The sequence below is a fragment of the Juglans regia genome, chromosome 11, assembly GCF_001411555.2.
Source record: "Juglans regia cultivar Chandler chromosome 11, Walnut 2.0, whole genome shotgun sequence".
Lineage (NCBI taxonomy): Eukaryota > Viridiplantae > Streptophyta > Magnoliopsida > Fagales > Juglandaceae > Juglans > Juglans regia.
Window position 1 is genome coordinate 26,665,478 of NC_049911.1, and position 17,245 is coordinate 26,682,722.

General features: G+C 34.0%; 1 protein-coding gene and 1 pseudogene across 1 annotated transcript; both read right to left on the reverse strand.

Annotated features, from left to right (window-relative positions):
* Positions 1 to 296: 296 nt before the first annotated feature.
* LOC109007767 (pectin acetylesterase 12-like) lies at positions 297 to 5,165 on the reverse strand. Its single transcript, XM_018987597.2, has 12 exons — positions 4,680 to 5,165; positions 3,937 to 4,019; positions 3,587 to 3,716; positions 3,387 to 3,460; positions 3,033 to 3,119; positions 2,828 to 2,952; positions 2,669 to 2,729; positions 2,285 to 2,338; positions 2,097 to 2,174; positions 1,511 to 1,616; positions 1,245 to 1,390; positions 297 to 618 (listed from the first exon to the last, which is right to left on the reverse strand). The coding sequence occupies exons 1-12, from the start codon at positions 4,918 to 4,920 to the stop codon at positions 511 to 513; spliced, it is 1,293 nt and encodes a 430-aa protein (XP_018843142.1). The 5' UTR covers positions 4,921 to 5,165; the 3' UTR covers positions 297 to 510.
* A 2,930-nt stretch (positions 5,166 to 8,095) lies between these two features.
* Positions 8,096 to 14,393, reverse strand: LOC109007704 (annotated as a pseudogene).
* Positions 14,394 to 17,245: the final 2,852 nt, after the last annotated feature.

Here is a 17,245-nt window from a genome sequence, read left to right on the forward strand (position 1 = left end):
ATTGGTTGTTCTGGATTTGCATCTCTTAATTTAGGCAAACCCAGTTGGGTTTCTATGAAATAATACTATAATAGGATGCAATAGGTAATGCCTAGCCTAGGAGTTGGTGGGAGATTGGTCCTGTACGGTTTGGGAATTAAAGATTAACAATCGTGTAAACTCAAAGATTTTGAGGTCCTGTAAACTAATTTGGAATGAAATAATTCAATTGTCTCCAGTATAAGATTGTGAGGAGTGCTGAACTATGCTATGTTTGGGTCTGTGAGTTGCATCATTTCTGGACATTTGAGCCTGGGGAACCTTCAACTTCTGCTGAGACAACAGAACCTCATTCATAAATATATGCAAAAGAGATGAGCAAGAATGTGCTGGCTCTTATAGTTACACTCCTTGGCAAGCATGAATTTATCATTTCAAATTTCAATGAAATGAATTTTACAATTTCACAATTGAGAAATAGGACGCAGGGAAAATTAAGAAGATGTGAACAGAAATTGAATAATCTCGCACTCACTTGAAAACTAGATTGTGGCATGTGTTGTCACAGGGGTATGCACAGTCAATAGCTTTCACACCCACTCGATCAAAATACCAGTTTCCAACAGACTCTGCAATCCCCTGATAAATAAATAATGTAATTATAACATACAGTTCACACTAATAAAGCTTTTTCTTTTCTCAAGTACCAAAAACATACCTATATGTGTGCACGTGTGGAAAAGGAAAGCATATGTATGCATCAAGAGTGTTGTAAACATATTAATCAATTGAGCAGAGTCCACCCTAAATTTCAGAACTAAAATGTCGGTTACAATATATAGCAAATATTGCAGTCTGTCTCTATTCTCAACCCCGCCCCCTCTCCTTTTCTTTTTCTCTCGGGGGGAGGTTGTTCCGGTTTTGCTCTCTTGCTTTTTTTTAGTTGTTTTTCCAACTGATTTCATATTGGTGCAGCAACAATGGTTCCAAGCTTTGCAATATACCTAGTTGTGGATGTTCTTAAACATCCTACTTTTCTCCTGTAGCTTGTTCAGATCTCATTTACACATCACATGATACAAAAGTATGCTTACCAACCCTCAATTCTAAACCTACGGCCTCTTTCTACATGACCAGAAAATAAACGACGTAAAATTGCATATATATGATTTTTGTGATATCATCATGACAGTACAGTGACAGATTGCAATGGATATCAATATAGTGCAAACCTTATTTGCATTTTTTTTTATAATTAAGCATACCTTATTTGCAATTAGGGGAGAGTTGTCAGCGAACCATGTGTCCTGCCTCTCAGACTGGCAATGAGCAAAACAGGAATTTATGAATAATCCATTTTGACGGGACCTTGAGAAACCTCTAACGGCATTGAGCATTTGATTTCTAAACCCTGCTTTATAGAAGCAAAAAAGAGTGAAAAATAGCTTAATATGCCAAAATAAACATCTACATCCACGATTGATGCAATAAAGGAAACAAAACCAAAACAAAGTTATAAATTAAAGATTACCTTGGAGAAAATAGATCTGTGATGAACTACAAAGTGCATGGTTTAATTTGCAGTTATTCCAATAGCCACGAGGATCAGCTGAACGTGGAGCTAAGCTCTCTTGGAGCTATTGAAAACAAATAACATGAGATCTAATCATAGTAATTGCAGGTTATATTGGTTAGCAGAAACCATTTTAAGTAAGAGTATGATGATAGCACAAATGCACAAAGGGATCCAAACAATGATTGGATTGCTTGCCTCAGAGGTATTATTTTAAGCTTATCGGAAATCTACTGACTCTACCAAACTATAAGAAAAATACTCTGCTTTAGCAGTGCATTCATGCTAAGAGCCAGTACAGGGGACAGCTCAAAAGATGAATTTTCTAATACAAAGTAGCATTTGCAACTTGTGGGCAGTTCAGGAGGCATAGATAACTCATTCTCAATCCTCACCACTGATGTGGGAAGCATAGATAACTCTATCAATCATCACCACTGACATATAATTGGATGTAACTATAAATTGTTGGAAAGCAAAATAGAGCATAGAATTAAGCTCCCATCAAAAAAAAAAAAAGAGAGAGAAGGATAAAAAGGGTTACCTGCCATGCATCATAGGCTGCATTTAGAATAAATAATGGTGTCTTAACATTCGCAATCAAGTTCTGAGGAAAGAAGCACTAAGAGAGAGAGGGAGAGAGAGAATTCAAATATGTCAGATTCTCGGATTTTCTCTCTTAATAAAATTCACTCATGAAATTTCATTACAATCAAGAGAAGAGAGAATCACCAATGTTGGATCCAGGTGGTTGGTACAAGTATTCGGCAGATTCTTTTGCACTCCCTAAAAATTTATACAGATATCCATAAATGAAAGGTCAGACATACAAGGCAAGTGAAAATTTATTCAGAACCCATAAGATTTATATTGCTTCAATCAAAGGAAAAAAATCAAGAAGATGATTATTTGCGATTATAATACAATACTTCGGCAACTGAGTTTTACTATGTAAAAGGTAAATGCCACAGATATAGCTTGAAAATTTTCAGAAAAGAGCACTCAAGAAGTTAAATTCAAGTTTACAATCAAACCTATCAAAAATCACATGAAAAAAATTGTCTTAAGACTCTGAACTGGGTTTGACAACAATGGAAATGAAAAAATGATCATTACCTGTAAGTTAACCACACCTCCATACATATTCCTTAAAGTTCGCCCACCAGATACATCAACTCTATATGGTCAAATGAAATCATCAGTATACATTTTCCTATCAACAACTTGCATGCTAATAGAAGTTGTAAAAGATTTCCAAGTATTATAGCTGATTACGCATCAAGGAACAATCCAGCATCACTTAGACATTTCACTTTGGTAGTTCGTGGAAACAAGTCCCGAAACTCGTCACAGTGTAGTATGGAAGCTAGGCCCCCAGCAGAGCATCCAGAAAGAAGAGCCTGAAGATATATTTGGACAAAAAATAACCATTAAGATCAAATCTGAGTAAAAATAAAGAATTCAATGTTAAACAGTAAACCTGGTTAGCATTCTGCATTCCCTTGGACATTAACTCTTCCATAGCAGCTAACCAAATCCGCTGTCCTCGAAAATTGAGTTGTGCAGCCTAAAAATTGATAGTGGCACAGGTAGAAAGACCTTGTCAAACAATGTTGTATGATAATTGACATTGGAATGAAACTACACCTATTTTGGGGGTTATTATTTTGTAAATGACTGCATCTCACCTCGTAAATTAAGTGATAAAAAGAACAAAATACTCTGAAGGTCCAATTCATGAAACTGATGCCATGTATATATAAACGCAGTAGAAAAAAAAAATGTATCTAATGTTTCAGGAAAAAGTGTGAGGGCAGATTTTGTTCCAACCAACCTCATCCCGACTATCCCCATTGAAAGATGCCCCATCACAGTAACGTAGCTTGACTCTGTTCCAGTTGAAAAAATCTGCAAGCATAAGAAGCCCTCTGTAGGTAAATGCTCAGGAAAACAGAAAACAAGAACAGAGGGGAATAAATGAACCAAAGAAAATTGTTTGTGTTGAGAGAAAGTATCAAGGCTTTGAAAATAAACCGGGATTTTCTTCTGCTTTATTGCTCAATATTCCCGTGAATGGTATCAGTTTTTCCATAAATTTTGATGACCCGCGGCGAGTAGTTTTGCGGTAAACACAGCTTCTTATTGTATTACACCATCCCCCTCCCTACATCAACACATAATGACGTAAAGCCAGAAGCATTGGCCAAAACAAAGCATTCAAGGAATAGAGGGCAAGACAACTTTTAGTAACCACTTGAAACTACACAGAACCCATGACAAACAAGCAAACAAACACAGCCTTTAAAAATCAAACATGAATAGATATTCGAACCACCGTTCTTCAGAATATGAGAATTCCAACAGTTAAACAGGGTGCCACAGACCTCTAATTGAATGAGCCAACTGTTTGCACCAGATCCGCGACCACGATGCAGATGGTAACCAGGCAGCGTCCCATCCAAGCAAACTGTTGCAATAGAAGACAGCAAACAGAGAACTTATTTCCCACACAAGATTAAGAAGTTAATTAAATTTAGCAGCTAATCGGCACGTCAAACAATCGTGAAAACTTGAAACATGTAATTTCCTTCTTAACCAATGAACAGCTGGAATAGAAGGAAGGCCCCAGTTCGATTTTACTACATGAGATTTGATGCAGCATGTTGATGAGTGCAGCCACAAGTAGCGTGAAAACATTAAGCAGGACGGGGGAAAATTTTAGCATCAAAGCAACAAAGACATTGAGGCAGTGAATTAACAAGTTGATTGGATGATGATCCGAACCAACTTCAGTGCTGATAGCAATTAAAATTAATAAAACAATTAGAGCTGCTATGGCTCGCAAGAAAAGGAAATTGCTGTCCACAATCCCAAACCCGAATGTAAAACACGAAAAGTTATAAAAAAAAAAAACCAAAAAGAAGAAAGATTTTAGCTAGAAAGCAAGGGGTATGAACTATGAACGATGACAAGAATGACAGAATGACATGCACTTAAATATAATGAATATAAATTGCTTCCGAGTGAAGCCAATGTGCAAGACACGCAATACAAAAGTGTACATAAACAACTAGGCGCACGCACAGGAGAGAGAGAGAGAGAGAGAGGGAGAGAGAGAGAGAGAGACCGGCTCCTTTAGAAGCAGCTCCATAAATAAGAGTCAAGGGGACCATGAGGGGTTTGGGCAAGGAAGGTGATGCAGCTGCGGCATCATTCTCCAACAAAGAAAGCAGACCCTCCTTCTCTGTCTCTATTTCCAACTCTGTGACATTGAAGTCCTCAAAAGAACCACGTTCAGATCCGCTCAACACGAACCCAACAAAGCAAAAGGCATACCCCAGCACTGTCAGAATCTGAATCACCCTCATTCTTCTTCTCCTCTTCCTCTTCCTCCGTTTGTTGTAATTATCCAACCCCCGTCCTCACTACCCCTCACTCACTCCGTCATTCTTTACCACATGTTTACTATTATGTAAAGTAGAGCATAAACAAATGTATGCGAAATGCAACACAGGCCACCCTTTTTCAGTTTTTTGTCCTTGGAAATTTCACTCCCGCTGCCCCGCCCGCAATGAAATGCAAGCTGTTGGGAATAAATTAATTTGTTGGTGTTAAGTATTCGCAGGGAAACATAATCAAAAGGGTCCAAAAAAGAAAAGAAGAAAAAGAGTGACAGTCTGTTTGCTCAATGAAACAAAAATAAATAAAAGGAAGACCTTTGCCTGTCCCTCTCTCTCTCTCTACTCTATGATCTATCAATGGACTGTATGTAGAGCTGTAAAGCCACGTCTCAATCAATGCAGTTTTTACGTTTTTCTTTTGGTGTGTTTGCTTTTGGGTTTTGAATTTATTATTGTTTTCTGTATCCATCAACGGCCGTCGGCAGTATCCTCTTGCATCCACCATTGTTATTTGTCGCTCTCGTGCTCTAAAGAATGGCTACCGACACGGTAACATGGACTCTCGTCAATAATTCGCACTAGCATTTCGTCATTTTGTTTTATTATTATAATTTTTTTTAATTTTTATATAAAATATAATAAATAATTTAATTTTTTTAAATCTTAAAATAATAATAATATTTTTTTTTAATTTTTATCTTTTATTTAAAACCATCTAATTTCATCTCTAATTTAAATAAGCTCTTATCACTTGAATTTTCTTTATATGGAATAGGCATCCACATGGAAGATGGTGTGTAACTGAAACTTTTGGCAATTAATTAAAAGCTCTTGTTCTCTCTGTCCACATCCATGTGCATGCTTCTGTTGTGTGTTGTGATATTGATGTTTTTTGCTACCATTTTACAGTTATTTTGAGAGAAGAATATTTGCTATAGGTTATAAAGTAGGGAACTTTTTTATGCAAAAGCAACATCTTTTACAAAAGTGGAGAAGTTTTTTATAACAAAAACTATGACTCTTGAATAGTGAATTTTTTTAAATTTTTATATAAAATATAATAAATAATTTAATTTTTTTAAAATTTAAAATAATATTAATAATAAAAAATAATATTTTATTTTATTTTTATTTTATCTTCACTCACTGGCCAAAAGGCACCTATGACTCTTATAAGTGGTGTCCTGTGTTATTTTGCTATCCTTTTTTCTTGTTGGTTCTCGATACTTTGTTGTTGGTTTTTGGCTATGGAGTTTAAGGTCCTTTTTATACTTGGGTTTTGAGTGTTCCTTGTAGCTCCCAAGTATTTTTTTTTTGTGGTTCTACGGTTTTCTTTCACCATTTGTGAGGGTCCTTTATATAAAATTTGAGAGGGGTCCTTCAGACATGTGGCATAACTTCTTTCTAAAAAAAAAAATAATAATAGAGAAATCTTTATGATCAACAACATAAGGTTGTCGTGTTACAAAGTGGTAAAATTTTATAGCTCCACAATTTTTCTAGAAAAAAATAAATAAAATGAGAGGTGTGAGTAGCAGATGGAATTTTAGACGAGCACTATCATAGAATTTTAGATATTAATACGAGATTTGAAAAAAATGATAATCATTGAAAATAGTTTTAAAAAAAAAAATAGTTATAATTAAAACTAACGGAAAAACAGTTATATTATTAAATATATAAAAATTTTAATTATAAATTATGATAATGAAATAAAAAATAATAATATTAGAGAAATTATGAGGAATGAAATAGCGAAGCTGAAGCTGGTCATGTGCTCTCAAACCTACTTTGGATCAATTCAGCCATTTCCTTTTCTTTTCTGTGCCATTAATTATAGGCGTCTGATGAAGGGCAATTAGCGAGCAAACTGATGAGGCCCAGCAGAAATCCACGATAATTTCTTTCCTTCTTCAAGTTTATTTTGACAGAAACCTTGATTGATTGTTATTCTATTTTCTTACTTGAAATACTCTGCTATTAAGTCATTTTCTCATTAGAATGAGACTTTCCTTTTTATTGTCCTACAAGTAATCTGTGAGTAGGAAGAGAAGGGGTTGTTAATTGTTGAAGAAGACACAGCTCTTCTTGTTTTATTTTCTTTTTCGTCTTCCGCTATGCCACCAGCCTCCAAAGTATTCCATTTTGTATTTGATTATTTATTGTCTTCACCCTTTTCCTTTCCTTCATATCTACTCCCTACTCATTGCTGGAGTCTCATAAAATAAAAACAAAAACAAAAACATCATCGTTTCAACTTAATTTGTTGTTTCTTGCACTTCCATGTGCTATATCGATTCCATTCACCATCGTGAGAATATATATATATATATATATTGCTGAGTATTTAAATTAAAATTTGTAATTTATTAGAATTTAAAAAACGATGCATCAGATTAGTCATTTGTCAGTCTTGCGTAATAAATCATTATTTTGAAAAAAATATAAATTGCCTGAAATAAGTTTTTTTTTTTTTTTTTTTTAATATTATTAAAGTCTAGAGTTAATAACTCACTCTATTATACCTTTCAAACTTGGGGCTTACGTTAGAAGAGAGTCGAGACAACATCAATTCAATTATCAACTACAAATTGACAAGAGTCACTCGACACCACAAAAATGAGCACAATCATTTTGTTGATAAACAGCCAATCATTTTCAAAACTATCTTTAACAATCATATTTTAAATGAAGACCATTTTTATAAAATGATGATACCTTTTAAAATTATTTTATAAAAATGTATTTCATTTCAAACATAATTGTGATTCTTTGTAAAAAAAAAAAAAAGAATTGTGAAAATAGTTGTTTCTTGTGTACTAAATAAACAGTGTTTTGTTAAATTAAATTTAAACCCCAATAAAACAAATAATAATAAAAAAAATTGTTATTTGTAATGGATCCAATGCTTCCCCCAAAAACCCATAAAAATCTCTCTAATGATTTTCTCAAAAAGTTGTAGTTTTTTCTTTTTTTAATCTTGCTTCCATAGGTCCCAGACAAGACTCTAAAGTCTAAACGAGAAACCCGTGAAAGAAGCAGCTTCTTGAGGACCTGAATGAATTAAAGATCGCTTTTCAAGAAAAAGAATATGAAGAAAGAAATATTCCTTGTGAAAAGAAACAAATGAATCCGCATGAAATGCTTTCATAATGAGCCGTATATTTTTATGATATGCGGGTGGATCCCTCATCTGTGCGTCCCCATTGGCAAAATACGAATGGTCACTTTTAGACTGCATAAGCCTGGACAATGAATCCACATGGTCTGCCTCTCTCTCTCTCTACATTTTTGGAACAACAACAAAAATGTTCTATGATTGCCAAGATGAATAATTGCATACAAGAATTATTACACATGTAAGATAATTCAATTTGAAATAATTAAGAATACAGACATATATAAAAGCATTCAATGACTGCATCTTGTTGACATCTCAATGACGGCATCTCTATCACCATTTGCACATGCAATCACCTGATCAAACATATATAAAAGTATTCAGGAACATGGATCTCCGTCTAAAAAAGGTATATTGCTGTGATTCACAGTTAAAATACAAAGTTAGCCGCATTAATCCAAGTATCTAGCATAAACTTCATGGATTCTATTATAGTCAATCAAGAACTGAAGTTATCTATCATACACTGTCAACTTGATTCACCCTACTCTGAATTAATGTCAAAATCCACAGAGCCAAGTTCAGGTACTAGAGGAGTTTTGCAATTGCCATGACTGCAGGCCAAATATAATTATAGCGTGTGAACCTATCTTATTAATTTTCACTTTAAACTCATACAACCAACCTAGAATATTCACAGTTTCTTTGGGCTCTAGAAAAGGGCATTGTCATGGAGGTAGAGAAACACAGATTATTATAGAGAACTATATACATGTCCAACCCATTAGATATTGTCATTACATATAAGTAATGTCCAAGCTACTTGTGAGAATTCCACTTTTTAAGTATATAATAAAACACTATATTATTGCTACTTGGAAGTGTTCCAGAAAATAGGGCAGGTGAGTCACCTCGGCACCTCATATGAACACATGCAACCAAAAAAGAATGGTGACATCCTTGACATTTAAAGGAGAAAAGAGAATGATCGGTGCTCTGTTAGCTTCAACAGATTTCTTTGCAGTGAAGCACACGAGTATGCTTATTATTGTTTCCCTACTCCCTCTATTATGCCATATTTATAGATATATAGACGAAAATGTTATAGATGTGAACCACAAACTTTCAAAGGGGAGAGAGAGAGAGAGAGACCAAAAACCAAAACTTTGAACCTCAATAAGCTAAATGTAGAAAAAAAACTCACCATTCTTAGGTAGTCATCAACAAAAATTTTAGGGTAATCCTGAGTGGCTCCGAATTCAATAAGATTTGATTACTTTTGTTGCCTCCTCGAACAAGAAATTACTCCAATTAGGATCAGTCTGCACTTTGATCGAAGACAAAAATACACCATAGTTAGGGGGAAAATCAGCACAAGTGTCAACAAACATTAGCAGAGAAATCATGAATTAACAACCATATCAACCATAAAAAACCATGCATGTCAAGTAAAACAGATGCTTTCACTCTTGATATTACTAAGCGACTGAGTCAGAAACTATCAAAAATATAAATTGGACTAGATCACCGCTTGGGGCACTCCGCTAAACTGTAAGCTTCTAGTACACATAATCCATTCTTGTTCTAAGCAGGTCTGATTTGACTAGGGCTCCAAACGCAAAGAATCCATATCACCCAAAATATAAAACATTTTCTCATTTTATTCAGGGTAGACACCCATTTATGAGAATTATCTAGCCACCAACATTTGGTTGAACTGGATTATCCCAACATTTTCAGACCCATTCAGGCATTTAGTTTTGACTTCCCATCAGATGAGGTCTTGACACTTTTTGTCAAGCAAAACCTCCTAAATACTTTCCTCCATGCCTCTGTGATATCTTTCCCACCTTCCCAACTAAATGGTTTTCTCAACCAAACATCTTGTCTAGCTTTGTTACTCCAAGAAGCACTGCCTACACCTCTAATTACAATGTTCTAGCATGTCAACCACCCACAACTATCAGTGGATTGAAAGAATTATAAAGGGCATTTCTATTCCAGAGCATTATCATCATCAGTCATACTAGTTACTTTATAGCAGCAAATTTGATAATCAAACATGCCGTGCATCACAAGTGGATTTTTCTCCTAGCCTTGTCCTAAAACTTAATTACAATACCTGATCCAAAAACTCCAAAAAATTTCAAGTTCAGATGACTGACTTTATAATGATGCGTGTATAAATTTTCTATTAAAATGTGACTTTACTAAACAAGCGAGAAAAGCCCTTTCTAGCATATTGGTAAAGCAACAAGCAAGGGACTGAGCTTCAGGAAGCCGCTCATATTAACCACTGTAGGTATGAACAGCCCCAGTCATTGATAACAAATGCCTGAGCCACTCCTAAGGCAATAGAAAATGAACCATGTACAGGAAAAAGTTAAAGAAACTATGACAGAATACAAGACAAAAAATAAGAACGACTACACATAAACTAAAAAAACTTCATTATACACAAAGAAAAGAGTATGCCTGCATGAAACGGAATGCAAATAACTCCTTGAACGTGAGCTCCAGCAACTTTTTGCCAATATAATTACGAGTTTCCTAGTCTAGGAATGCCACTTTACTAATTGGAATTCCTGTAACAGGAGAAAATTGATCCCATGTATTCGAACACCAGTAATCATAGAACAGATTCTCTCTTGCTTAATTTTTCATCTCCATTAAATGATAAAATTATTAGTGCTGGCATCATATCAATATGAAATCTCCAAAAGAGAATATTATTTTAATTGCAGACAAGGAGAAACCAGGAAGAGAGTTGTTCATTATCTCTGTGAACCACAGCAGGAAATATTGAAGGCATTTTTAAACAAAACATTGGCTCAACATGAGGGGGCCTCCAAAAACACCAGCTGCCACAAATTTTATTGCGGCATTAAATTAAAGCAATCATATATTTTGATGCTTTTAATAATAAAAGCCAATCTGACTAAACAGCAATTGCAGTTGATGATCTCAACTACTTGAAACAAGAAGGTGACTTTCTGGCAGTCATAAATTATGTTTTATGCATTTTAATAGATAAGCAGGTCTCTATGTGACTAATGCCCTTTTTTTGTCTTAATGAAACTGTAAGATTTTGCCCTTGTACTTCTCTGTTTGGAAGCTTAAGGAGCATTTAAAAAGCTTTGGTTCGGATTGCACATGCGTCGTAATTGAAGCAAAGTATAGGCTGTAGTGCCATTACCAGAAACAAGTTCTGTAGTTAAGACTTTTTTGCCAGAAAGATTGTCCACAACCAATGGAACATAAAACCCCTCGGTGCCAGAAAGAATATTAAGGAAGCCCTTTTGATTTGCTGACTCCAATTCATAGTCACATTCTCGAGCTAATTCTTCTCTTGCCACCTATGAAAATTCCAAGAAGCAATTAAGCATGCATTTCAAACAGTTCAATACATATAACCCTACATCTTTCTTAGCTTCAGCCAGCATCCTCCATGAATTAATCTCCATACCTAATCATACAAAAGAGAACTAAGGCCTCGTTTGGTTACACAAACCATCTCATCTAATCATTACAACTTTCACAAACTCCCACACAAAATACAATAAACAATTCAATTTTTTCAAATCTCAAAACAAAAACAATATTAAAAATTTATATTCTAACAATATTTTTACAACTTTCAACTCTTATCTCATCTCATCTGTGTAACCAAACAAGGCCTATGTGTCCAAATCATGTGGCAAAAGAGAGTGATATGAGCAAAGACTGAAACCTGTACTGACAACTGGTATAGAAGAGTGGCACGAGTTTGTTGGAGGATCAAAGAACAATAATTCACCAAGAATTTCATTGGTGACTTTAAAGACAGAAGGAGGTTGGCATGAAAAGTTGAGATAACTGGGCTTTGTGAATAACAATAAGCTGCTGGGTATCTTGGAGATTGCATGCGGATAAATATGGTGTTGAAGACTAACCAATACTAGGATTAAAATAATCAATGCAGATAAATATCAATGTACGACGCATTTTTTAATGTACTTACCTTTATAGCTCTGTCAAGATAAAGTCCTTCTGGTATTAGGTTTGTATAATCTCAAAGAAGTCTCACATTCTCTATGTCACTTTCAATACTATCTGCAACACCAGGGTACTGAACTTTCATTGCCACTTGCGTTCCATCCTTTGTGACAGCTCGGTAAACCTATAATTGTTCTAGAACTGTGAGGCTAACAGAGAAAACAAAATCTGAAAAATATCACATCTTCTGATACCCATCATCTACCATCTTTACTCTTATTTTTACATTTTTTTAAAGATGATTGGATAACATTAAATATAGGATGAGCTTCAGATTCAGGGGGAGGGGTGGGGGTTTGGTGGGACTAGCATTCAGGGAACAGATTGTACCGAATAATGTAGCAATGTCTTATCACCTGGCCTATGCTTGCAGCAGCTATTGGTTCATAATCAAAGCTAGTCAACTTCGATGTCCAGTCAGGACCCAATTCAGCATCTAAAACTTGATTAATCTGGCTCCTTGGTATCACATCTGCACCTTGAAGGACAATATCCAGAGCAGCCAATATCTACATTGAATCAAAATATGTCAAAAATATTGTAGCACGTATATATGTATATAGCATACATATAGCTTAATCCGTTCAAATGAGATTTCTTAATATTCTTTTTCTATTAGAAAAGCTTCTCAATGCTTGATGTGGTTGCCTGTGGGAAAGGAATGAGTGGTGTTTTGATGATAGAAAACGATTGTTGGTAGAATTCAGAGAGTTTTTCTTCTGAACTCTGTCTTTGGGCGAAAGTTCTTGTATTGAATGGGGATAACATGAATGTTTTTCCTTTAGCTTTTCTTAGCTCTTAGCTCCTAGTTCCTAGCTTGCATTTAGGTGTTTCAGCTTGTATACTTCCTGTGTATTTGGCCTACGCCTATTTACTTGCTTTAATAAAATCTCTTAATTTCTTATCTAAAAAAAAAAAAGGTTTCTCAATATTCTATACTCTAAGCGTATAAAGCAACAGAGAAAATGAAAAGATCAGAATCGCCATTTTCCTAGATTCCCCATAGCCTAGACTAAATTACAACTATAGACAAACAATGCCACGGAACCAGGCATTCATCTTACAAGATGACAGTTAGTGATCACTGTTTTCAGCAACTCTCTTTAGATTATATTATCATAGCACTGCAAATTTAAAAGCCATGCAACAGAATTTATTGCATTACAGTTTGTGGAACATACAGAAAGCTTGAAAATGTATTGGATCTCGATGTTTTCAACCCCAACCTCGGCTCAAAAATCCTGACACTATGTAATTGATTCTCATGAGTATGCGAGAAGTTGGAACAATTATCATTATAAAAATGAACCTCTTCATTTGACTATACCGAGCAATCAAATTAAATTGCACAAAGGAAAATAACTAGAATACCGGAGGAGGCACAAGCGATTCATCCTGTATACTCAACGTCTGGCCTATCTTGAGCGCTGCTCCACGCATTCTGCAAAGTGCAGGGGCCAGACGTTGTGCAGTTTGTTCAGAGAGGAATGGAGAGACCGCAGATTGCTTGTCTTGTGATCGTGGCGAACCAAAGACAAGCCTCCTGGCAGAGTCCTGAACAGTTCCCCATGCAAGCCCCGCTCCAAGGCCAGAAAACCTTAAAGAAAAGTCGGAGAATTTTGAGTCAGTAATTGATAAGCAAAATTTGACATTGATATACAATACTACCATCATAGAATAGCAAGTCATATCATAAAGCACGAAGGAGGCTACAATAAAATTGGAACGAATAGATGCAGAAAAGAGCACTGACCCAAGCGCTCTGGAAAATGGGGTCGAAGGAACTCGCCTCTCCCTCGGCTTCCTCCTCTTCAATACCACTTGAGCATTGTCTTTCTAGTTTCTCCTCCAAATCCTGGGGCTCACCTTCTTTGACCGATCCAAACGCCTCTCGAGTATCCAAACTCTCCGCCGCATAAGTAGAAGACGAAGAAGAAGCAGCTTCTGCTATATTAGTAAGAGTGTCATTGTCATCATTAGATGATGATGGGTGTTGTTGTTGTTGAAAAGCTACAGACTCCTCCGAGGACGAGGAGGAATCGTTAGCAGTGGTGGTTGAGAAGTGAACAACGGAATCGGGGTTGGAGGAGCTAGGGTCCGAGAGGCGGCGGACGTTGCCCTTGGTGGGGACGGAGAGATCAGTGGCTGATACAATGGCTTTCTTGATTAGGTGTGGGAGATCCCCATTCTTGGCGGCTTCCAAGGCTTGGGAACTTATCACGAACTCCTTGGCGATTAACGATAGCCCATTCACGAGCCTTCCCAACTCCTTCAACGAACCCATAAAAGACGTTAACTATCTGACCAACTTCTTTTGCGTTTGCATTTGCTGCTGAAGTTTCCCTTTAAAAAGTGAACAGATACAGACATGGTCCATGGACGCCCACGGAGGAGAAACTAGAAAGCAAAATCTGATCAACTTCATGAACAGGCCCACCCTGGGCTTTGCTCGAGTTTTTTTTATTTGAGCAAAAATCTGAAAATAGTCGGAGTCGGAGTCGAGTTGTCAACTCGACTCCGACTCCGACTCCGGCTCCGAATTCAAGTTCAAGATTGTATGTGTGTATATATATATATATATATATATATATATATATATATATATTATAAAAATATGTATTTATTTATGTATTTATCATATATAGTATTGTAATTATATAGCTATATAACTAGAATTTATATAATTAAATTTAATAATATACTAGTATGAATTAATTATTATAAAATAATTTACTTATACTATAATATAAATAGACTAATGATATTTTAGTATATATAAATATTATAATATTATTACCATACTATAATCAAGTATAGAAATAAGTTAGATACTAACATTTAAATAAGTCTAGTATAATAAGTTAATAATACATAATATTACTTTACTAAAGTATAATAATATGTAATTAGACACAATAAAATCTAATATATAATTGAGTTAAAAATAAGTTAGACATTAGTATAATAACATGTAATTAGACATTATAGTATATGTCTTGTATAGAAATAAATTAAACACTGGTATATAAATAACTAATAAGTCTAGTCTAATAAGTTAATAACATAGAATATCAATTTACTAAAGTATAATAAAATGTAATTAGACAGTAAAAATAATATGTAATACTATAGTATGATAGCGTGCAATTAGACACTGTAGTATATGTCTAGTATAAAAATAAGTTATATATTAGTATAAAAGTAAATTATCAATGAATAATTTAGTTTTAATTTTTAATTTTTTTGAAAAATTGATTTTTTTAAGAAGATGACGGTACCCCAATTTTATTGAATACCCTCACTTATGACGGAGAAAAATCGTGATTACAACTAGATACCTAAAAGATACAAATAATCATAAAAGGCCAAAACTCATGCATCAAAAATCTAAAACACCCAACCAAAATACAAAATACTAATGAATTTCAAGGTAAACACAAAAATCAAATCTAGACAAAGAAGACAACGAACTCTAGACAAAAGCAGATAAAAACCTGCAAGAAAAAGGCACATGAAATTAAGAGTAACAAAGCAAATAAACCAAAAACATCTTACCAGGGAGAATACTACGAGATCCACAAGTAAAGAAGATCAATTATATCCATATACGAAGAATACCATTTAACTTTCTGGGCAACATATCATTATCATAAGATCAATCAGAATTTAAACTCTCAACTTCTCACTTGGCAAGAAAATCAGTCATAATATTTCTTTCACGAAAAATATAACTCACTTTATACTCCATGAAAGCCTACAAAATATTATTTTTTAAATAGGTTAAATATGAAACTAAAAAAATAGAAATTCAAAGTTAAAAATTTAAATCCGACTCAACTCCAATAAGTCGGAGTTAGAGTTAGAGTCAGAATTCAAATTTTAACTCCAACTAAATTGGTGTTCAGCATTACTTTTCAAGGCCATATTTTTTACCGTCAGTTTCTTAAGAGGTAAGAGAATGGAAAATGATAAACCTATTGATTTTTGTTTTTTATTATTTCCTGGTCAAAGAAGTGTTTTTTAATAAATTTTTATTTTTTTTTTAAATATTTATAGGTTTAAAAATTGTTTGAAAAAAATTGTACTATCGGTTACTTTTCTTGAGACCCACTATCGATGGGTATAGCAGTCTCGTAGGAGAATATATTGTCCTGAATATCGGAGGGAGTAAACTTCTTACCAATAACCCATTTTCCCTAAAATATTGGAAAATGATACTATATTTCGTGATTTTATTTTTTCATTTTGATAGTATATGTATTTAATTTTTTTAATAATTAAAAAAATAACTATTGATATATTGATATTTTTTTTATTTTTAAAAATATGAAAAATAAAAATAAAAATAGATAACATTCGGCATAAGGGCACGCTGATGGCTGGACGACATAGTAGCAGTCCCTCAAAGATTAGGGGTAGACTAGGGGTGCCCAGGGTGGGTCGGATGGGGGTGTTGTTGTTCTGCCCAATGACCCTTTCACACATATAAGCACTCTCATTGGATTAGTCAAAATTAAATGACAGTTTTGATGAATATAAGATAAATTTGACTTTTGACTATTCCATTTACATAAATCTCCACATTAAAATAGTTATTTTTTTATTATATAATAATAAAATAATATAAGATGAATTTAGTTTTAATTATTCACATCAAATCTCCACAATAGATTATACATTTATTCATTATATGGTAATGAATAACTAATAATTTCAAAAATATTTAATTTTTTTAATTATTAATTTATTTAATTTTATCATATTTTACTATTCTACTTATTATATGTTAATTAATAATCATGTTCTTATTAAATTAATATATCACTAAGTCAAATTAATATATTAATTGTAATAAAATATGTGATAGAAAGAAATTGAGAGATAAATAATTAATAAAATATATATTTAATGTATGTACAGTAACCTTCAAATTTGAAAAAATTTTTGAAAGTCATTATAGATAAATTTCAAATATTTGAAATTTGACTAATCTAATGTGATCATATTTTACTCTTTAATAGCTAAATACTTATTGAATTTAGTTTTTAGCTAATCCAATGAGAGTGCACTAAGCTGTTTATTTTATGAAGTTTCACTAAAATAATTCTACGAAGCTCGAGTAATTCCAAGTTGTAA